The sequence below is a fragment of the Poecilia reticulata genome, chromosome 21, assembly GCF_904066995.2.
Source record: "Poecilia reticulata chromosome 21, P_reticulata-male-v2, whole genome shotgun sequence".
Taxonomy (NCBI): Eukaryota; Metazoa; Chordata; class Actinopteri; order Cyprinodontiformes; family Poeciliidae; genus Poecilia; species Poecilia reticulata.
The window spans coordinates 25,344,515-25,369,228 of NC_088850.1; the positions used below are offsets into that span (position 1 = coordinate 25,344,515).

At 41.2% G+C, this 24,714-nt stretch overlaps 1 protein-coding gene across 9 annotated transcripts in view; it reads left to right on the forward strand.

The window, feature by feature from the left end:
- The window catches only part of epha7 (eph receptor A7), a 206,326-nt gene that overhangs the window by 67,652 nt on the left and 113,960 nt on the right, over positions 1 to 24,714 (forward strand). For 8 of the 9 annotated variants that reach the window (XM_008398597.3, XM_008398598.3, XM_017302237.2 and 5 more), the window contains one exon: positions 682 to 1,017. In XM_008398597.3, the coding sequence (XP_008396819.2) occupies positions 682 to 1,017 (336 nt within the window). Of the gene's footprint in view, positions 1 to 681; positions 1,018 to 1,518; positions 2,649 to 24,714 lie in introns of those variants that run through there. The other variant, XM_008398599.3, reaches the window with a different exon arrangement.

Consider the following 24,714-nt stretch of genomic DNA (forward strand, 5'->3'; position numbering starts at 1 on the left):
GATTAATTCTCATTCAGGTTTTGTTCAAGGTAATGTGTTGTCAAAGATCAACACAAGTCTATTTGTAAAACTTCATTTCTGAGCATAATGTTGTAGAATGTTTTATATAAACTGATTTTTTTTGTTATTTGTATAAAACCTGGAATAAATTCAAACATTAGGCCACAAAAAATAAGCATATTTAAAACACATTTCTGTATATTCTTTGTAATGTAAAATAATGGACCAAAAGATCTTCACAATAAGTCTTCTGGTGTCTCCTTTAATAACTGATTTAACTTTGAGATTTTCCATTATAGGAATAAATAGAAGGGGACCCTTAATGTTTCACTTTCTCTGAATTAATAATAAGCGATATAAACAATGTTGCCTGAACTCTGACTATAAAATGTATTCAGTCTACACTGCTTGATTTCTCTGCGTTCTACCACTGACCTTGGTACCTGCCTCGGCTCCCTTTCTGTCAGCGTACCTGCAGAGCTTTTTTTCTGGCTCTGACTCTTATTATAATTGAGTGTCAGTGTTTGGCTCTGGGTCTGGAGCTGGCATGTCCTACAGCTTTTTTCTTTTTCTCAGAGAACAGTTAAAGCACAGATCCAGTTCATGCACACACTTGGCTGTCACTTCTCTTGGCACTCATTTATCTAAATCTGTCTTCCTCTGTGTGTCCACCTTTGACAGGACCTCCCTCTGCGCCACAGAACCTGGTCTACAACATCAACCAGACCACCGTTAATCTGGAGTGGAGCCCACCAGCCGACACTGGCGGGCGGAACGACGTCACCTACAGGGTGATCTGCCGCCGCTGCAGCTGGGAGCCTGAGGAATGTGTATCGTGTGGTCCAAATGTGGGATACTCCCCCGCACAGTCTGGATTAGTGGACACTTACGTTAGCATCACAGACCTGCTCGCTCATGCCAACTACACCTTAGAGGTGGAAGCTGTCAACGGCGTGTCGGATCTGAGCAGGACTCAGAGGCTGTTTGCAGCGGTCAGCATTGCTACAGGTCAAGCAGGTAAGGCAGTTTGTTGATAATGCTACTTCATCTTGAAAGTTTCTTTGTTTTTTTTCCTCTTTTGTTGTTTTTCTGTATGAAAACCCAGAAATTTTAAAATGCTTCCCATGAGTCTTTGCACAGTTTGTTGTGTGCCAGTGAGAAGCCTGCACTTATCTCCAGCTGAGAGAGCATCAGACATTTGCACCCTGACGATTGACAGTTTAATTTTGAAAACCTCTCATACACAAGTCCTGGAAATGATTTCCAATTAACATTAATGGGTATAGACTGATATGATCCATAATATTTCCGCTATGAATATTACCCAGATTAATTTAATGTGTGTGTCAGCGCTGCAGCGGCAAACATTATTAGCTTAGCAATGATGCAAGCTCAGAGTGGTACCTAAAGAGCTGAGAGTGTATGTGCAGCTCAGTCTCGTGGGAATGCGCTGTAATTAAAATGGTGTGTTTTGTGGTGACACACTCTAAAGCTTTTTTTCATTCATTATTTCTATAGATCCACTCAACAAGATTCCTCTTTCATGCTCAAGCGTCCATGAAACACAGTTGGCCCAAAAGGCCACTTTCAGACCAGATTAGATTAGATTAGATTAGATTAGATTAGATTAGAAGATAGCTGCAAATAGAGTATTGGGTCTCCTGCTGACAATGCAATTTCTACACCTGGATAACTATTCCTGTCAAGAACAATCTACAGTTCATCATATGTCCGCATTGTTTTATCATTTACCGTTTTATGTTTTTGACCAGAAAGAAGGATATTAACCTGGATCCATTTGATGAAGACATTAGGGACCAATACAGCTCAGCAAAAGCTTGAGCTCTGATGGTGGAGATGATGTATTTGGAGTGGTTTACGTCATGACAACCACATACATGCTGGCATGTGGAGCTGGGACCGTGTGGCAACGGGCAGAACAATGTAGACTGGAGGATAAACTGATGATTAAAAGGTGTTCTCTCAGGGTCCATGATCACTACAACTGGCATAGAGACAGCACACATTACGGCTGGGAATCGTTTTCTATGTCACAACTAGATTTGGTTCTGATTTTTTTGGGCAATTCCTAATCGATTCAAAACAGAAATCACTAGTTCGAATAATTTCTGCCACATTTTTCAGATTTGAAAAGGATCCTCATGATCCACTCTGCTTTCGAGGCAGAGTGACAAATGGAAATGTTAAGAAGATTTTTTTACCAAAGGGAAATTAAATGTTGTAACTCTCTCATTCAGATTCTTTAAATAGTCATTGTAGATAGTTAATGCTGTTGGCAGGAAAGATCTCCTGTAGCGGTCTGCATTACAGCGAAGCGGAAGAAGCCTCTGACTGAAAACACTCTGCTTTCCCTCTTTTCATGAAAGGAAAAATTTTCCATAATTTTCTTTATTTTATGAAGAACCCATCCTTCAGTATCTCAGAGGTTGCAGTCATCCCCAGACCAAATTTATAGAAGAATAAGTTTGAAGCAATTTGCTACAAACCTTGAAAGGTTTGACTCTGTTCATTGCATCAACAGGGTCAATGTTGCATGACTCTGTGTTTTTGTGTTTAATGATGTAAAGCACTTTGAAATGCCTTGCTGCTGAAATATGCTATACAAATAAAATTTGATTTGATTTTGATTGATGACACTTCTTCATATCTTCATATCGCTTCATATATGCTGTCCAGATATTTATATTCCTAAACCATCTCCACTTCCTCTTCCATGATGGAACCCTGTTTCCGCTGAAATCCACAATCATTGAATTTGTTGTGAAGATGATATAATTCTTTCCACACCATGACACAAAGCGGTCCACAAGATTTCTGCAGCCAGCCTCTCGTCCATCTCTGATACACCCAAAACCTGCAGAGTCTTCTGAGTATTTCTGTACATGACAGAAATAAGACTTACGCTGGAAGTTTGAAGTGTACAGAGTGAAAAGGAATGGTGAGAGTACAGTCCACTTATTCTTACATTTTTAGGGTTTTAAACATTAATCCAGGCTTAAATTGAATCACTACAATCCTTGAATCTTCTATTTTTCTTTAACAGTCACAGAGAGAGCGCCACCTTTCTGCAGACAGTCTCCTCCGTAACAACAGTTAAAATTTCCATCCACACTTTTGTTGTTATTTAGTGCAAATGTATTTAATCCCTCACTGCATTGAATAAATACTACTTTAATGTATTCATATTGCCTGAGGGTACAAAAACTGGATAGTTGAAGTGAAATATTTATATTCCACCATGTTTGCCTTCAATACAGACGGGTCAGTTGAATCTTGTTTTCAGTTTTGTAGTTTCCTTTATTTTGGTGCTTCCCACACATGTGTACATTCCAGTGCCAGCTGTGTGGTGATGTCAGGACGTCCCATGTCGTTACAAAGTGGAGCCTGACAGCAAGTGATTTGTCTTATTGTTTTATTTCTTAAAATCAATTTTGGGACATTTTATATTGATTCGGAATCATATTAAAAAAGAATTGTGATTCTTATGTGAATCCATTTCTTTGCACACTCGTAGCACATTTTTACCCAGATTACATGTGGGAATATTGAGCAACAAAAATGAATGCTGGCTTTATACCAAAAGTTGGAATAACAGAAGACTACTGAAAATAATATATTAAGATTGAAAATAGCCATATTCTTTCATGTGCTTTTCTTGAATCTAAGCAGTTAAATATGTCTTAAAATAGTGATGAGTTGTGATGGTAGCCAGGATGACTGTTCATCCAGGCTACCATGTAGGGAATTTTGAATAAGTATTCTTTGGTTTGGTCTGTTTTTCTATGTAACTTTGGAAGAAATCATTTTTTTATAGTCTTTATTTGAGCTTCTGTTCGTTGCCTGTTAGTTGGTGAATGTCAGGCTTTTTAAATTCTAGCTGAATTACGCAACTGCAGCCTCTGGATGATGATTCTGTGGATCAGGGATGATTCATTCTGTTAGTTTCTTGGTTATGGTGAGTAGATGAACAGGCCACTGACTTTTTTATTTAAATGTATAAACTATTGACCTTGTGTTAAACTGTTGATGTATCTGTTCATCTTACCAACAGCATACAGTTAACCAGTTTTTATTGGACAGCTGTTACTCGTGATGTTAAGTTCTGCTTTTATCTTATAGTTAACAAAAGGAAAGTCCCATATGATATGAGACTTTTGTCACTGAGGTTGCACAGTCACCCTTAAAGATCTGTCTTGGATTATTGAAAATTATTTGTTGCCTTATAATCAGAGCATTGGAGCTTCTCACAAAGATTGCTCCTTTAAAGTAAGTATTCTGGACCATTCATTACAGAAAGACTGCATTATTAAAACATTTTATGCCTCGTCATTCAGAATTGATTAACTTTTGCACGATGAGGTGCTTGGGGCCCTTAGCACTGAAAGAATCTGACGAGGGAAGAAGACTCTCTTCTATCCCTTCCGTCCCTACCTGCTGAATGATCATCAGTGTAAACATAGCAGAGTGTCAAAAGGCAGTGAATGAATAAAGATGCTAATGCATCTGATGAGAAATTCACACCTCTGTAAAATTTAGCAAGGGAAACATGTGAGTGATGTTAGAGCTACATAAGGTGCCGTGTGCTTATTGTCCCCAGAAACCTGATTACCTCTCTGTGCTGTTTTAAATGGCTTTAAGTAGAGGCTGCACATTTGTAAGCTTGATTTCTCCAGCTCTGTCTTTTCAGCAGTTGAATGGTAATTCCCAGTGTGAAGGAGATGTTGCCATCTCTGCCATCGCCCCGTGCTGGAAGTTAAGTGCATGTTTCAATCAGTGCTCCATTGTGAGTCGGCAGAGCTGCAGAGCCAACCTCAAAGACCCTTGTTGTTCCTGCTGCCTCAGCTCTCCACAAGCACACTTGTAAACAAGTTCTTTTGTTCTTCCTGCAGAGTTGTCAGTAGGCATTGCTCTCCATTAATATTTATTCAAGGAAAGATTGAGGTCTGAGACCAAAACATCACAATGCAAAAATAGGAGGGAAATGTTTTATGGGAAGAACTCCAGGACCTGTATTTGTTTACAAGTTCCAAGTGCACTCATTTGTTCATGTTTAGCGCAGAATGGTGATACTGGTTGAGTTTAAATGTCTCATTGAACGTCAAACATAATTAAACTGTCCATAAAAAAATGTTAATGCTGAAATACCACCACCACTGCCTTAAGGTAAGATGGCCCTAAGTTTCTTTCTGTTTGCAGCAATCACACTCTAAACATGCATAATGTTCTCCCGTAATGCTTTTATCCAGGTCCAGATAAAGGCATGTTAGATTAATTGTTTGCTCTAAATCACTCATTAGATGTTATGTAAAGCTGCTGTAAACAATTATATTAGACTTCAAATAATATATTGATTATTCTGATGATTAATCAAGTAACTGAATAACATATTTGATAAAGGCAAAAATATTGATGAATACTACATAAGAGCAGAATTGATATTGTATAGCAATATCAATTCATATTTTCATGTTCGTGCACACCTAACAATTACATTTCTGTACTTTAGAAAATTATCCTAGTAATAATAGTAGCTCACTTATTACGTTAGCTTGGACAAAAGTGATACAAAAATCAGAAATTATATTCAATCTAATAATAAAGCAGCAGGCTAACAAATACACAATATATGAATAATGTCCATACTAAAGTCTTTAGTTTATGTATTCATATTTAGTCAATTTAATTCATAACTCTCACTTTGCCCAGTCATTAATAGCTTTTGTGTCTGAATTTGGCAACTTAGTCACACACATGCCATAAAGATACACTTAGCATGAGCTACATCAGCCCGCTGTGTTCCCTCTATCTGCACGAGTCTCCGCTCCACCTGTATAGAAGGCGGAGCGGAGACTCCTCCCATCCTGCTCTTCGTCGCTGTTTCAAACCAGCCACTAGCAGCTCCAGGAGGGGAAAGGAGGTCATATTCCACTTATGGAGCCCCTCATTTCAAGGTACCTGTTTGTCCCCTGAAAAATGACAAAAACCCGGAACTTCTTTATTTTATATAAAAGATCTTTCAAAAATGATTGAAAAGAACCATCTCAAAATCCAGTGGTCTGAATGATGTCTGATTTTAAATGGCAGCGCTAGACAATTTACTACCTGCTCTTCAACGGGCAGTTTTTTATGCAATTATCCAAGTTAGGGACATTATCACACTGTGTGCATGATTATTAACCATGTTTTAGTTTACACCATATCATCATTTTTATGCATATTTTCCAACTCCAAACTGTATAAACTTGAATGCTTATTGAATATAAACATATCAGCTGATGTGTATTTGTTTAATGAGGGAGGGTGGGGCCTAAGGAGATCAACACCCTATATCAAGGTGTGCATATTTATTAGGCAGCTTCTTTGCATCATGCAAAATGAGCCGAAAAAGAGATTTAAATGACTCTGAAAAGTCCAAAATTGCAAAATGTCTTTCAGAGGGATGCAGCACTCTTGAAATTGTTAAGATATTGGAGCGTGATCACACAACCATCAGACGTTTTACTGCAAATACTGAACAGGGTCACAAGAAACGTGTTGAGAAAGAAAGACGTAAATTAATTGCCAAAGATTTGAGAAGAATCAAACATGAAGCTACCAGGAACCCTTTATCTTCCAGTGCTGTCGTAGTCCAGAACTGCAACCTACCTGGAGTTCCAGAAGTACAAGATGTTCAGAGACATGGCCAAGGTAAGGAAGACTGAAACCCAACCACCACTGAAGAAGATATGTAAGTTGAAACATCAACACTGGGCCAAGACAGATCTGAAGACAGACAGACAGACTGATGAGATGAGAATGAGTCTTGACGGGGCAGATGGATGGACCTGTGGCTGGATCAGTGATGGGCACAGAGCTCCACTTCACATCAGACACCAGCAAGATGGAGGCAGGGCGCTGGTATGGGCTGGTGTTATTAAAGATGAGCTTCTTGGACCTTTTCAGGTTGAAGATGAACTCAAAACAGTGTCTGGGAGGCTGCGGTTGCTGCTGCACAAAAAGTTGATGGTCAACAGATCAAGAAACTGACAGACTCCATGAATGGAAGGCTTATAACTGTTATTGAAAAGAAGGGTGGCTATATTGGTCACTGATTTATTTCTTTTAAATGTCAGAAATGTTTATTTGTGAATTTTGAGTTGTATATTTATTATTCTCACTTTAATGGATGACAAACAGGTGAGATGGGAAATCAGGAAAAGCACTGTTGTCAACTTCTCAACTTTATTGCTATATTTATCACATTTTCAGACTCCTCTATAGCGTTTTTCAAAAGAACTAGTGATAAATCAAGTGACTCTTTTTCTGTGTTGTGGAGACTTTTATGGTGACAACACTTTGCAACTCGGCTGCAGCCTGTCTGTTTTGAGAGAGCAGCCATCAGCCCTCCAGCTTCCTGAGCACTGCTGAAGGTCTGACACAGTTATCAGTTTAACACCTTAGCTAACAGTCAGAACAGAGGAGACCCATTTCCAGTGGTGGGAACTTAAGTACTTAAAATTGTACTTGAGTACAATTTTCGTGTATCTGTACTTTACTTAAGTAGATTTAATAATGGATACTTTCTACTTTTACTCCACTGCATTTTACAGTAAGTATCTGTACTTTCTACTTCACTACATTTCTACAAAACTGTTGCGTTACTCGTTACATCCAAGAAGCATTGCGTTTTTTTTTTTTCGTGAAAATGTGAAGTAAGTGAAGGTACTTAACGTGGCGCCGTAAAATCCGAGTAATAACGTGACGTAGTGTCTGTTGTCACATTGCCTCCACCTTTACTCGCACGCGGAGCTCCAGACATGCGCAGTGGTTTCCTCTGAGCGTCAGTAATATAATAGCGCTGCATAAATCATAAGATATGGCGACATGTAAAATCAGCAGCACTTCGCTTTCACAGACGGTGGGACTTCGTCCAATTTTTAACGTCACTTGGAAGGAAAGCTTAAAGAAAGGTAAGCTCCGTGGACGTGATGCTAGCAAAGCTAGCTGTATTTACTGAAACACATGTTGCATCTGCGATGACTGACATGTCACAGATATGGGACAACGCTGACCAAAGTGCAATATAGTAATATGACATTCATGGACGATCCGATTCTTCTGGACGGATCTTGACCAAGTCCTATAGTGCTGAAGCCTCACTGAGAGCCGTTCTTTGTCCTTGTAATGCTCTGCGTACACTGCAGTAGCTATTTTATTTCATTAAAATATCTTTATATTTAATTGGTGAATAAATAAAACAGGAACGTAGCAACACAGAGCATGCTCATTGCTCTTTGTTTTCGTCACCTGTCATGGTGGCAGACGTTGCAGCAGGAGGGAGGATGAGAACAGTCACCTCCTCCTGCTTGGTTACTTCTTGCTTATTGGGCCTTGGGCAGTGTTCATAGTTGAGTGCTGTTAATTGCTATGTTTAATGGTGCAATTTCTGACATTGGCAATATGGGCAACCGCACAGGGCGTTATTTTTTTAGGGATGGCAGGAGACCTCTGTGTATTGTGGCACAGAGGTCTCCTGCCTCTGTGCCACAATACACTGATACTGGTTAAATTTATTTCAGCTCTAAGTATTTAATATCTAGGTGGGAAAGTGAATCTTTCAGATCAATTTGAGAAGCAGTTTTGATAGGTGCACTTCATTTTATTGTCATGTAGCATGGGGTGCTGGTTTTGATTTGGTCTTGGGTTTGGTGGTCTAGACTACAACTCTGCTACGAGGCTCCTTGGTTCCATGTCCTCCTCTGCCAGTTGGATTTCTTTCAAAATAAATGTGTGGCAAAAAAAGTGAAGTTCATGTTATGTTAGGACAGGAGACAAGATGTTTCCATCCCTGAAATTATGATGCATAGAATCACATATCTAAGTCTATGTAACCGGATCCTTTTCTGCGTTGTGCTGGTTTTTGAGTGAATGGACCGTGCCACAGTTTCTTTCAAGCGGATGATTCTCGGTTTATTTCTGACGAAAATACAGACAAAACAACCGTGTTATAGGCTGCCCGCTCCAAGTCCTCTCCCGCAGGACAGCATGTCAAAAGGGGAGGGGCTAAGGGACGCAAACAATTTAAAGACAATACCACAGAAGAAGAAATAAAAGGGAGGGGCTTCCGATCTTAAAGTAACACGGTTAAAACAATGACAGAGGTGTTTCAGTAAGATAAGGAACAAGACAAATAACCAAAAAAAGACATTTTGTGTAATTATAATAAAAGAGAATTACAACCAGGTTACATTCACCCCCCTAGAATTACACAAAATGAAAAACAGTTAAAAGACACTCAGTACCAGTGCAAAATAGTTTTCTTTCCTGCAACAGTGTAACACATCAGCATAATAGCTACCCTAAAATAAGGTCAGGAGACTAGAGATCGCTCAACAACTAGCGAAATCTCATGGTATCCCATGGACAACAAGAGGTGCCTTTTACACCCCCCCACCCCCCTATACAGAATAAACATATAGATGGTACTGAAGCTTAGGCAAACAAAGAAAAAGACAATCCTAGACAATGGCAGAAATTATACAACAAGAACTTGGAGACTCACACATCAATAACATTATCTTTATCATAAAATGCCTCAATGACAGCCATGGACTCTATCAGGCGACAAACTGGTCTAATAACCCTCCCAAAGCGTGAAGTTAGGCGGCGAACAACATCCCCTCCCACACTGTCTGGAGAATGAACAGAGCCAGCATCATCAGGAAGATGAGGTAAGGAACCAGCAGTCGCCAGCACTCCAGTGTCCATAGAGGAGTTCTCAGAGTCATGAGGCAGGTCACTATTTCCAACTGATGGAGCTGAGGACACATCCTGAACCCATGAAGCAGTGCGGTCCTCCCCATCACTGCAGGACAGGGAGTCAGGTAGGGTAGGCTCAGCAGGAACAGCACTAGGAGCCTCACTAAAACATTATGTTCCATGTAGATCAGAAACCGAGGGGACTCTACCCACACTGTCAGCATGGCGGTTCACATCGCCATCCATGGTCAGTCCCACAGGTAAAAAGTTCACATCAAGCAGGAGATTGCGATGCATCACACGCTCATTGCCATGACGGTCTCTGATTCGATAAATGTGGAGAGCAGATTTGGACGTGTACATCACAGGCTCCCATTTATCAGAAAGCTTCCGCTTTCCTCTGGCTCCCTTGTTCGCCACCAGGACCTGATCTCCAACTGACAGAGGGTGACCCTTGGCTCTCTGGTTGTACTGGTCACATTGGTGTTTCTGCTCTGCACTGGTGCTCTTCTCAGCCATTAGCATAGCAGCACGCAGATCTTCAATCAGTGATTTGACGTAAGAGTGGTAGTCTCAAATGGCATCGTCATGAAGAACGTTCCGAAAAACAAGGTCAACAGGCAGCCTGGGAATCCTCCCAAACATCAGATAGAATGGTGCAAAGCCAGTGGTCTCATGAACTGTGCAATTGTAAACAAAGGTCAGAGACTGGATCATCTGAGGCCATTTGTGCTTCGAACGTGGAGGAAGAGATCTCAACATGTTGCCCAGGGTGCGATTGAATCTCTCTGCAGTCCCGTTACCCATTGGGTGGTAGGGCGAGGTGTGTGATTTACTGACACCACTCGGCTCCAAAAGCTCAGCCAGCAGCTCACTCTCAAAATTCACGCCCTGATCCGAGTGAATGCGCTGAGGAAAGCCATAAACACAGAAAAACCCATCCCATAGCTTCTTTGCAACTCTTTTAGCAGTTTGATCCTGACAAGGGAAAGCATGTGCTAACTTTGTGAAGTGATCAGTGATCACCAAAACATCCACAGACTTGTTGTTGCTGTCCTCAGCCGACCAGAAATCAATGCACACCAGCTCCATTGGAGCACTGGTCTTGATGTTCTCCAGAGGGGCTCTCACCGCAGGCTCTGGGGTTTTACTGAGGACACACCTGGGACATTTTCTCACATAATCTCGCACATCTCTCTCCATGTCATGCCAAAAGAAGCGATGACGAGCCAAGGAGAGTGTTCGTGGCTGACCCTGATGACCCGCATTATCATGGACACCAGTCAAAACCACAGACTTCAAAGCATCAGGGACCACAAACTGGAATCGTTTACCTTTTGTCAGAGGATCTTTTATGACACGGTAAAGAACACCATTCAGCAATGTTAGTTTGTCCCACTGCTTCAGAATTTTTAAAGCCAGTTGGTTTTTACCAAAGCGTTCCCGCCTCGATGGACGGCGTCCCCGCTCAACATAGAGGACAACTCTGGAAACAACAGGGTCGTTTTTCTGGTGAGAGACAAGGTCAGTTAGACAAAGAGCTGTTGATGGACCTGTGGTGTGTGGGATTATCATGTCCAGATGGTCAGCTAAAGATACTGCATGCTGAGCCTGACCAGCATCTCCACTGCAGACAGATGTCAAAAGAGAGGAGAGCTGTCCACTGATTGGGGCTGACAGGTCAAACGGAAAACATCCTGCACAGCGTGATCAGGAACCTCACAGACATGCTCCAAAAGTTCCTGACAAGGCTCTGACAGAAGGCGATCAGCCAAGGGCTTCACCAAAGGGGCTCTGCTCAGGGCATCTGCCACCACATTCTGTCTCCCTGGAACATACCTGATCTCAAAGGTGTATGGAGCAAGCTTAGAGACCCAGCGCTGTTCACAGGCATCCAGTTTGGGTTTGGTCAGGATATATGTGAGAGGATTATTATCCGTCCACACAGTAAACCGATGACCCTTCAGCCAGTGGCTGAACTTATCACACACAACCCACTTTAAGGCTAGGAACTCGAGCCTGTGCGCAGGATAGTTGGACTGACTGCGGCTGAGAGACTTGCTGGCAAAAGCAACAGGTCTAGCAATCTCTCCATCAGCCGGGACCTGCGACAAAACAGCACCGAGCCCATCCAATGAAGCATCAGTTGAGAGAATAAATGGCCTCTCAAAATCAGGATGTGCCAGCACCACACAGTTGAGGAGTGCAGCTTTAAGGTCTCCAAACGCTTTCTCACAAGCTGGAGTCCAGTCCTGGGGAGTTAGAACACGAAATGTTCCAGCTTTCCCATGCCCTTTGCCCTTCACTTTACGTTTCTGACCTGCGGTGAGGGCGTAAAGTGGCTTTGCGATGCGGGAACAAGCTGGAATAAAGTGCTGATAGAATAGCACCATGCCCAGGAATGACCTGACCTTCTTCTGGCACGGAGTGCAGCTATCCTCCTTCATGAGGTCCTTTTTGTCAAACCCAGAGATGACCCTGACCTTCTCCTGATCGACAGAAACACCACCAGCCTCCACAACATGGCCCAAGAACCTCACAGACCTCCTGAGAAAGTGACACTTTTTCTGGGCCAGCTTCAAGTTGTTAGCTCTCAGGCGACAGAAAACAATCTCCAGCCTCTTTAACGAGTCATCCTCAGAAGGTGCAAACACCAACAGGTCGTCTAGATAACAGAGGAGGCTGGAAAAATTCAAGTCACCAAAAACGTTGAGCATCATCCTCATGAAGGAAGCTGGGCTGTTGCATAACCCTTGTGGGAGACGGTTGTACTCATAGAGTCCGAGCGGCGTGGTAAAAGCTGTATAATGTTTATCAGACTCATGGAGAGGGATGTTGTAGAAACCAGAGGTCAAGTCCATGGTGCTGAAAAGAGCATTCCCACCAAGAGCAGCGAGGCAGTCAGACTGATGGGGCAATGGATGAGCATCCTTAACGGTCTTAGCATTAAGCCAGCGGAAGTCAGTGCCTATCCTCATGTCCCCAGACTTTTTCCACACCATAACAAGCCGGGAGGCATATTCACTAATAGACTTCCTTATGATACCCTTCATCTCCATCTCAGACAAGACCTCTCTCAACTGCTGATAATGTGCTGGTGGGATGCGTCGATAAGGCAAGCGAAATGGCTGGTCATCAGTCAAGTGAATGCGATGGACAAAATCCCTAGCCTCACCACAGTCCAGTTTCCTCCTGGAGAACACATCCTGGTAAGAAACCACGAGTTCAGCCAGTCGTCTTTTAGACTCACCTGACACCTCACAGCTCTCTATGTCGATGTCATGTAGACCACAGTCTCTCAGCATCTGCACTGGATCAGAACTGTGATGTGATGAGCTTGCTGAAACAGCAGAATGGTTGCAGTACACTTCAGATCTCCCCTGACTAAACGCAAAGTCCTCCACAGCAACACATGGGAAGACATCAGCAATTTTAGTCTGTTGGGTTGAGAACCTTCATAGGGACCCAACGATCCCCCCACATGGGTGTTACTACACGACCCACCAAAATGTTTTTTGGAGTGGGACGAGCAGATGACGGCTCGACGACCACAGTGCGCCCTAATGACAGTGGAGCAGTGGACGGAAGCTTCCCCCAAACCACATACTCCTGACGAGGAAGGAGGGTGACAGCCTGTCTGAGCCTGACCGTTCCAATCTTGTCAGGTAAAGTAGAGTTTGACCACCGAGAAACACAACTCAGCAGCTGCAAAAACTCCTCACACTCTGGGTTTGCAGTGCCTGATGTAATGAGTTCCCAGTATCTCGAATCAGTTTTCATTCTTTGAATAAGGGGCCGGAGCACATTGCTACCAATGATGAATTTATCATGTTGGCCAGGTATCAAAAATGTTGGTACCGTAAATTTGAAGCCATAGATCTCAATGTTCAACTCATAGATGCATCGAGGCTGCGTGAGAAGGCCACCACACCCGACGAGCACCACATTCTCTGGGACTGCAAGAGTGATCAAATCAACACCCGCGGCTCTTAGTTTGCTCTCTGCCTCCACTCTCAATGTGCATGACATACTCCCAGAGTCTAACATACCCCTCAGTGTAGATCGGTCACTCACTGAAACTGAGGCATAAAACAAATCACTAGCCCTCTGAACTCTCTGTGACCCCAAGAAAACCACTTCACTGTTCTCAGGTGAAGCGTTACAACACTCAGTATAAATAGAGTGTGCATCTAGTGCATTAGTGAGGGTATTATCCACAGTGCCCCTCTCATCACACAGGCTCTCTAGTTTAAACTAGGGTAGTGGGGGGATGGCTGCGGTGTTTGATGATCAGGCTGAGGACAATCCCTTTTAATGTGTCCTGAGCCGAAACAGTTGAGACACAGTCTGAACAGTCTGCAGTGTGAATGTGTTGTATGCTCCTCTGAGCAACAAACCCTGCATGGAGCATGCTGAGGATGTTTAGAACTACGTGTGTAACTTGTGTAACTCCCCATATGTTGACCACGTTGTTTTGTAGCAGAGAAGCTGAACACAGAGACAGAACTTTATCAAACATCTCTGTCATCTGATGAGGTGGTCCGACTCCTGAACTGGAGGAAAAAGTTGGCTTGGGTGGATCTGCATTCTGAAAGGGAGTCGGTCGTGGAGCAACATGCTGCTGTTGCTGCTGATACAAGGGCCCTGAAGCTGAAGAACGATCAGATGCTAAAGCAGCTTGGGGAAAACGGACAGCAAATGCTGCCGCATCGGCTGGCAACGCAGCACTGGGTGACTGAGCACCAAGCTGAGGAAGACAGGAGAGAACAGGGCCTGTAGATGTACAGGGCCTGTTCGTAGTAACCATTGGCCTCCTAAGACTCACAACATGGTTATCAAGGCAGCTCTGGACCTCAGCAGTAGTCCACTCCTCAACAGGTTTCAGCTGGAAGGAAAGAGCTAGACCAGGATCAGGACAGTGGTTGATGAACATTGTAACAACTTCAGCTCCTGGATCCTCCACCTGCTTCCCTCTTCTACGCAAACACTCATCAGCTGCTTCAATAGACTTGTTCAGTCGAATCCAGTAGTCCATGGCTGTCTCCCCATCAGCAGGCAGGATGTTATAGAAGTCTCTCATTGGTAAACTGGAGAAGATCAGCTCACCAAAGTTGCGTTTCAGAATATCAAAAACAGTAGAAACCAACTTGCCACTACATGACTGAGGCTGGCAGCGGAGCGACACCTGAACCACATCTCTAGCTTTCCCAATAAGTCTGGATGTGTTGATCTCACACATTTCTACAGGGTTCACACATCTTATTCTTGACAGATCTCATCAAACCCTCCCATTCCTGGATTGAGAAAGTGTCAGTGTGGTCACCTTTGAAATATGGTGGTGCTCTGCTATCAGACTGAACCACAAACCTCATTTGTGACTGATCGGTCGGGTCGCTGGGTTGGCTGTCAGCAACCTGAGACTGTGATTGACTTTGTTTGTTTAGCCCACTCAGGTTTGTTGTAATGGCATCCCCAATCTGCCTAGCCAGATCAGCAATCCTCCCACTGAGAGCCTCAGTAGAAGCAAGTTGGCTAAGGTCAGACCTTGCATTGCCAACGGGTGTAGAAGCAGCTACAGGGACAGGTGGGGGGTTCAGCTCAGACTTATCAACAGAACATTCATATGCTCTAGAAGGCATAGGCCTACCCCTTCCAAATGACATGTAGTGTTGGCCCCTCCCCAGACTAAAAGTAACCCTCCCGTTCATTTCATCACCCTTAGAAGGTACCTCAGTGTCAGACATTTTATCGAACAGTAACAGATAAACACCATGAAAAAGAACAATGCATCAGTCAGCAAAAAAACACAACTTATCTACAGGCAAAGGGTAATAAACAGACTGGTTTCTCGTCTTCAAAAATGTTTTTTTTTTGTATGATTATGTAGTGTTTTAAAATTAGTTTTATTTTCCCAAAACAATAAAAAATAATTCACAAAATTAAAAACGTTGGTTTTCACGTATTTCCCTTTTATGAAACAGGGTACACAAAACAAAGCAACAGAAATTTGACTTTGTTGCCAGGATACAGCAAACCAACGCCTGCCAGTCAAAGCGCAGGGCAAAGGCGCGCGGTGCAGCGAAGGCGGAGCCAAGACCTCAAAGGCGGGAAAGGCGCAGCGGAGCAGCAGCGGAGCAGCAGCTTCAGCAGCGGAGATTCAAATGTAACCGGATCCTTTTCTGCGTTGTGCTGGTTTTTGAGTGAATGGACCGTGACACAGTTTCTTTCAAGCGGATGATTCTCGGTTTATTTCTGACGAAAATACAGACAAAACAACCGTGTTATAGGCTGCCCGCTCCAAGTCCTCTCCCGCAGGACAACATGTCAAAAGGGGAGGGGCTAAGGGGCGCAAACAATTTAAAGACAATACCACAGAAGAAGAAATAAAAGGGAGGGGCTTCCGATCTTAAAGTAACACGGTTAAAACAATGACAGAGGTGTTTCAGTAAGATAAGGAACAAGACAAATAACCAAAAGAAGACATTTTGTGTAATTATAATAAGAGAATTACAACCAGGTTACATCTAAACTATGTTACAGAGTAAACGCAATAAAATCATGCTTTATCTGTAGCATATGATCGGTACACTTAATGATATTAGTGATTAGGCAATGCATTCAGCAAGTACTTTTACTTTTAATACTTAAGTATTTTTAAAAACCAGTACTTTTTTACTTTTACTTAAGTAAAATGTTAATGTGGTAGTTTGACTTTTACTTGAGTACATTTTTGTCTGTGTATTTGTACTTTTACTTAAGTAAATTTTTTGAGTACTTTCTCCACCACTGCCCATTTCACTCTGTCCTCATCGCAAATAAATGACACATTTGTAAAGCTGAGTAAAGCTATCTATCAAAGCTCGCCAGTCGTCATGGCAGAGATGCTACTCCGACTCAACTCCCCGCTGGGTGGGGAGAGAACGGAGGAAGCACTGTGCTTTTACACTGGTTTGTGACGAAGTAGTACCAAGCAACCAATTCAACTGCCTAGAAATCATTCGACCGAATAGGTCAGTAGTGAGACGGTTTTAGGCAATGTCAAACTAAATAAATTGCAAAAACGTGTCAAAATTTGTGCTGAAACATAAAGATAGAATCCTAAATAATCTATCCAGACAGTTTCTCAGCACAGAAAGTTGATTTGGAGGTTAGTTTCACTTTAAAGAGAATCTTATATTCAGTTTTTTTCAACATTTTAATTATTTATATTGATAAAGAAAATGCATTTCTCTATCAATAGAACTGATAAAGAAGTTCTATTGATAAAGAAATACATTCTTGTTTTTTGGAATGTTTTGATTCCAGAAAACATTGAAAAACCCCAACCTGTGTGTTCACTGAATTTATACTTGATCATCATTTAATGGATATTGTTCTGCACATTTATGAAAGTAACTCCTGGGGAACATTGAGTTTTATGGATTCAATGTACCGTATTTTCCGCACTTTAAGGAGCACCTAAAAACCTTCAATTTCCTCAAAAGCAGACAGTGCACCTTATAATCCGGTGCGCCTTATATGGACCAATATTGAGCCACAACAGGTCTAGCAACTATAGTCAGCAGCTGCTGACTTAATTTTCCCCCGTAGAAGAAGAAGCGCGCGGTACATAGTTGTCAGAACGCTTGTTAGTAAAGTTTGACTGACCTATCTACCTACCGACCTGATAATCAGGTCGTCTGCAGGTCATTTAGCACCACGTTCTCCACCAACATGCTGTGGGCGAACGGAGAAGGGTGACCATCGTCCGGCCACGTCGCAGAAGGCTCTCCTCGCCGACCGGTGTCGGACTGTTTTGTTGACATTCCGTTTAGTGCAGCTCCATCTAGTGCAGGGGTGTCAAACTCCAGTCCTCGAGGGCCGGTGTCCTGCAACTTTTAGAAGTGCCTCTGCTGCACCACACCTGAATAGAATAATTAGGTCACTAGCAAGGCTCTGGAGAACTGAGGAGGTAATTAAGCCATTTGATTCAGGTGTTTTGTACCTGTGGCACATCTAAAAACTGCAGGACAGCGGCCCTTCAGGACTGGAGTTTGACACCCCTGATCTAGTGGATACATAACGTAACTCCAGCCTCTACTGTAGCGTCTATTCTATGCCCATCAACTAACTCTATCAATAACACAACTTAGAATGAGACAAAGTAATGTCTCATCTCTTAAGCATTAGCACACGCTTTTATTTGAGTGAATATGAAGTATGATAATACCAGCAGATTGTTACTTCAACATTTAAGCAAAATTAGAATATTCTGCATGTACAGATGTTTGCCTGGAACACTGTTTGACAATCTGTCATATCAAACGTCTAAACCAGTGTAGTCCTATTTGTTAATCTACATTTCTAAAGATAAAACTTCCAATCTTTGTTTTTCATCCAGACAACTTCATTTAGTTTAGATGTTACCATTTTTTGGTTTCATTTGCTTGTGTATTATTATGCGAGTGTTGGATGATGTCCCTCTCAAGTATAAACCTACTTTAACATTCAAAGAGAACAACAGACTTATTTCCCTTTGGTGCAATCTCTCTGTGCAGGATGAGAAAAGGGAAAAAATCACAATGGAGCAGCAGAATGTAAGCTGAGCATTCGTCTTTGATCTGAAGAGCTTCTATGCCTGTGCGTTCCATGAGAAGCAAATATTCCCATTTAGCTTGGCCGTCTCTGCCTGACTCATTTCCTCCAGCAGTTCAGCGTCTGCAGTTCAGAGAGAAAACCAGCCGAGTTTTCTCCCTGGTTTGATAGTTGAGAGCAATGATCTTTAAGAAGAACAGAAGTGATACTTGGCTCTTTGCTGGTAACCTATATGTCCACTTTATTGACACTTAATCATCACTTAATGGATATTGTTCTGTGCATTTGTGAAAGTAACACTTGGGGAACAATAACAGCATTGATTTATTCCTGTTTGTGTTCTAATCTTCCATGGTGGCCCTAAACAGGAGGATTGATTGATTCTGAGGAGTCCCCACAGACCTGTGCCAGCCAGTGTAATTTTCTAGTTAAGCGGATCCTTCTTTGTAGCATTTGTCCCCGGTTTTACGTTACTTGGGAGTCCATTCTCTTCACCTCTCCCTACTCCCTTCTCCCCCCACCCTGCCTGGCCACGATCACTCACAGTAATTTGATGAGAGCTGGGCAAAGCAGTAAGAACCAACAGCTGCAATAAAACTGTGGTGGTCTCAGAGCAGCAGCTCGGAGCACTTAACCTGTAGCTTTTCTGTAAATGGCTCCTGATTTGTCTGTCACCCAATCCGTCAGCAATGAATAATTTTCATGGAAGGTGCACTTTAATTACTTTCCCATTTAAATGGCATTATCATGGCCTATCTAGGTAATTAATCTCACCAAGTATCCTGTTTCAACCTTTTATTGCTGGCAGACGAGCTCGCTAAATCCCCCTGAATCTGCTGTGCTTGAATGAGTCCTCCCTCACAAAAGCTGGCATTGCATCGTTCCTTTTCATTCGCTCCCTGTTGCAGACGTTGGATACCCCTTTCTTTTGGTGCAGGAAGCCTGTCAGAGCAACCGGCTGTTTCAGCGCCTTGGAACGAACTCAGGCAAAGACATTCATGCAGGGTAGCAGACAAGAATAGACCTCAGCCAGTGTGGGTTTAGTGGGCTGATATAGAAGCTTCAGATATTTTGTCCTGATATGTTTTCTTATATCAGGACTATATCAATAGCATGTGATATAGTTCAGAAATATATGGTCCAGACTTCAGCCCTTTGCTCAATATGTTTAACTTACCACCAAATCTAAACTTATACAATTAAGTTTAGATAATTGTAGCAGACCTTCATTTTTTCTTCCTGGTGACATTTGGTTAATTTTGATTGGACAACAGTTTTGGCCTCAAATCCAATAGGTGGCAGTGATTGGATATATTCCAATATAATTTTTCAATGGAAAAGGTTGACACCATGTGTTCAGTGTTTAATGTTGCTTCTGTCCCTGAAATATACATTTTGCAAATAATAATGACTACAAAGATGCTCCTTTAAGCAATCAGCCATATTGTCTTCCATTTTCCAGCCATACCCTTGATCTGTGTACATTTTTGTCTTTTGCTGAGAACACTGAGTTAGATAAAGCTGTTTTTGCTCTCTTGTTCAATAAATGTTTTTATGTAAGGTACATTTGATTGAAGACAAAGCTGACTGATAAATATCCCTGAAGCATGCAGCACAAATGTAGTCATGTCTGCAAACCAAATGGTGCATAAAGTCACAGCAAAGAACTGAAACATTCTTTTCTAAAACCAATGGAGAAATGCCTCCAGCTTGAAAGCAACTATTCCAGCAAACCAGACGAAAAACCGAAAACCAAACACATCATCATAATATTCAAAAAAGATTGAAGATGTGGAGTTCAAACAGACCAATCCTGAATTCCATCAGATCTGGTTCTATAACATTTCATGTGTGATGTGGAATAATTCTGCCCCTGATACTCACAATAAGAGCCTTTTAGAAATGGTGCATTTGTCTGCCGGGGTACCAGTCCTTCACAAGACCCCGCTATTTTTCAGTCTTAGCAAAATAGCGTTCATCACCAAGTGTCGAAAAGCAAAGCTTAATTTTGTCTGTGTTTTTAAACCATAGTGCACTAAATTGAGAGGTAGTTAAAATTTGTTGCAATAGTTTACGACAGAGTTGCAGTAATGAAAACCCTGAATGAGTTGGTTTTTATTTAGTCCTCCCTAACTTTAAGCATGCGCATAGCTAACTACACCTAAGACTGAAGTTACACAGTAATTTCATGTTATTTAATGATTTGTTTCAGATCTGAAACTTGGAATATTTTAACTTTTATTTAATTTTTCATTGATTATTCTGGTAACAATGGCTACCTTCTCTATGTGCTATAGTTTTGTTTGGTTTACTTACAGAGCTGCTTCTCCAGATGTGTATCAAAATGAAGAGCTATTAATATGTAATGTTTGCAGGGACGGATATGATATTTTGTTTTAAAACTATCTGGTCTGAGATGATGCAACATTCAGATGTTTATGTGGAACCTGAAACAGAGAGCAGTGATTCACGTTCAGCCTCATCCTATGGGTTGTGTTCCGTAAGAACAGACTCAGACACGGCTTCAATTATTCAAACCTCTGCAAGGCAGCAAAAAGACATTGATGCAATGTTTCTTTCTTTGCTTTATTTGAGCACTCAATCTGGTGTTTACCTTCCTTGTGAAAGCTTACTGATTCACTCAAACCTTCACTTTAAAGGAATATGTCTGATTTTGATAATTTTTTTAATTCTCATTTATCAACCAAGATTTGATGAAAATTACACTTATCAGTGTTTGTGGATGTATGTTACAATAGTTTTCAGTGAATACTGAGATGAGAGGTGATGTGTTTCTCTGCAGACAATACTCCTTCAGTATCTCCATACTAAAAACCACAGGCTTCATTGGAAATGCTAAAACTGAGCATGCTCAGTCTGTTTTATTTCCCTTCCAAATTATGGTCTGGACTGTGTTACTTGATCCTGAGGTAAAAACACAGGAGCATTTCTCTCTGTGGGATTCCTTTTTAAGGCTTTGAGCAACTCTCACTCATTCTGGATATGTTCTGTTGTCATTCTACTTCTTCCTACTCCTTTTCGAACGTGTCATGATAATTGTGGCACAAAACTATGTCTCTTGTATTTCTTGTTTACATCAAAACCCACACTCTAACCCTAATTTAGCCATAAGCAGCTCTAAACAGGTGGGTTTTAAGTTGAGATTTAAAGGCACTCAGTGTTTCAGCTGTTTTACAGTTTTCTGGAAGTTTGTTCCAAATTTGTGGTGCATAGAAACTGAATGCTGCTTCTCCTCATTTGGTTCTGGGGATGCAGAGCAGACCAGAACCAGAAGATCTGAAGGGTCTAGACCAGTGTTTCTCAACCCTGGTCCTCACTGCCCCCCTTTCCTGCATGTTTTAGCTGTTCCTGGTTTTAGTGAGAACACGAGCAGCAGCATCTGGATCAGCTGCAGCTGGAGGATTGATTTATGTCATGATAATTGTGGCACAAAACTATGTCTCTTGTATTTCTTGTTTATTATTTTATTCTGCTATCATGTTTGAAATAAGTAAATAAAAAAACAATTACTAGTTTTGGGACTAGTGTAGGGCTGAAACAATTAATTGTTAAGAATGAAATTAATGAAAGAATCATCCTCTAATTTAATAATTGAATATTGAATAATCATTAACTGGAGTACACAACACTCTTTTATATATATATATATATATATATATATATATATATATATATATATATATATATATATATATATATATATATATATATATAGTTCTGAAGAAAAAAAAAACAATTATAGCAAAATCTAGACTTATTTTATGTGACTGAGGTCAAACTGTCGTGTTCACAGCCAAACAGACTTTAAAAAGGAACTAGAAGAAGAGTTAAAAAGAAATAAACAATATTAAAATAAATCTAAGAAAGTGGCAACAATTTATCTAGAAGTTAATATAAATGAAACTCTATTATAGTTCTTTTAAAAAACAAAGAAAATGTCTCGGAATAACCAGAAAAACTTAAATTAATTCTAATTTATGTTCAGGACTCCAAATAAATGCTTTTTTTCTTCTGTTCGTTCAACAGCAGAGCAGCAGAAATTTAAAGATGCAATTCTTTAGCCAATTCAATTCTTGGCAAAATGGTAATTTTTCCATTACCATTACAAAATGGTAATGGAGAACCAACCGGACATTGTAGTGGTGGATAAACAGGAAAACCGTTGTGGTGGATGTAGTGATTACAAGTGATTACAGCATCAGGAAAAAGGAGCACAAGAAATTGGAGAAATACCAGGGGCTCAGAGAGGAACTGGAAAAGACCTGGAAGGTGAAGACCACAGTGGTGCCTGTGGTCATCGGGCCCTTGGGGCGGTCACCCCCTAAACAGGAGCAGTGGCTCAAACAGATCCCAGGAACAACATCAGACATCTCAGTCCAGAAATGTGCAGTTCTGGAATGTGCAGTTCACAGCCAAGATACTGGAGGAGAACCCTCAAGCTCCCAGGCCTCTGGTAGAGGACCCGAGCTCATTTAATGAAACAGACCACCCAAGGAGGGTGAGAAGGGAATTAATATATATCCATCCATCCATCCATTTTCTTTACACCCTTGTCCCTTAGTCGTGTCGGGAGGTGTGGGTGCCTATCTCCTAACGTATATGTACATACATTTATGTATGTACTGTTGTTGCGCAACCCCCCCCCCCCCCGCTCTCTCTCTCTCTCTCTCCTTCTCTCTCTCTCTTTACTTCCCCTTCTCAGAGGAGGGAGATGTGCAGCCAGCTCTCCATCTAACGGGTAATTTGAGTTTCCTAAATCTGCTGGGATTTTACCCTGTTCAGAACTGAGTAAACTCTGTTTAAGCTGGCATCGAGAAAGACTAGCCTGGTTTCTAACGACCTCCATCCAGATGTCCCACCTTCTTCACCCTGTGAATTAGCCAGATTGAGCAGCCTGCAATCAACTAGCTTCACAGAGGTCACCTGTTAACGGTCGCTCTTTCTCTTTATTACAACTTGCACTTGTTACTGAACCAGGTTGGTTTTAGTGACTTGTGCGAGTCCCAAGGGTGTTGTTTTAGTTTTGGCTAAAAGCAACCTATAAAACATTTTCCACTTTCTCCTCCCAGAATCAAATTTCATAGCTATTTCACAACCATCAAAGAACTTTAAGGTGACTCATTAATTGAATGTCCACAACATCTTTTAGATTTTCTTAATGCTAATTATTTTATTAGTAAGGAAATTTTGCAAGGGTCAGTACAGCTTAATTCAGTAGCAGAAATAATCAAATAAGTGAAATCAATAATCACTTAATATCAGTGACTCTGTTAGCATAGCATTTGACACTGTAATAACACTAAAGGACATCTTTATAATTGTTGCTACTAGTTTCACTTTACTTGACGTAAAAGTTAATATTAATGACACTGTAGTGACACTTAATGACATCTTCATAACTGTTACTTGTTTCACTTTACTTAATGACACTGTAATAACACTTAATGACATTCATAACTGGTGCTACTTGTTCCACTTTACTTGATGTAAAATAAATTATTGACTGTTATTAAATCATTTGACATGAAGCTTAATGAAATCTTTATTGTTGGTCCTACTTGTTTCACTTTATTTCAGGTAGTGGGAAAATTAATCGCTGTTCTGTTAAAGCTTTTGATAGTGTAATTAAATCATTATGACTACTATTATGACATATTTACGACATATGATTCTTGGTTAATGTCAAGTTGTTTTAACGAAGACATTTTGTATTAAAAGTGTCATAATTTACCGAATGACACTTTATGACAACAGTCATAAATATTCATGAAGACTTACTGATGCTCATGACAGTGTCATGTCAGTCTTATTCACACCCCTTTGAAAAAAATGTTACCTCTTATGTTTTTTAAATCTAAGAAAAATAGACTTCCAGTCGGAACTTCATCTAGATTTTTATATCAATTATTAACATGAATAGCATGGATGGACATAGGGAATAAGTACATCCCCTCCATTTTCTTATTAAGTTGAAGACTTCTGTTTACTATTGAGTATAATTTTAAGCTTCACTTCTCCTATTCAATCTAAAGAATTTGTTAAGCTGTAGTTACAGTTTAGCGCACCTGGATCAAATAATGGCTCATTAGAGGCCTAAGAAGAACATTGACATGCTGAAAAGGTTGGTACTACCACCAGGGAGAGAATCAAAACATGCAGGATGCCGGCCCTCCAGGACCGACTGCTTTAATGCTTTAGGCTTCTCTTTTTTACTGAAATCAGCTTCTGGTCAGTTTGCTCTTTCACCGAGGATGTGAACACTGGTGACCTGTGGCAGATAGCTCTTTTTCAATACCTCATAAAGTTAGGGATGAAAATTAAAAGAACATGTTTTGGATGACCCCGTCGATTGCTGGCAAG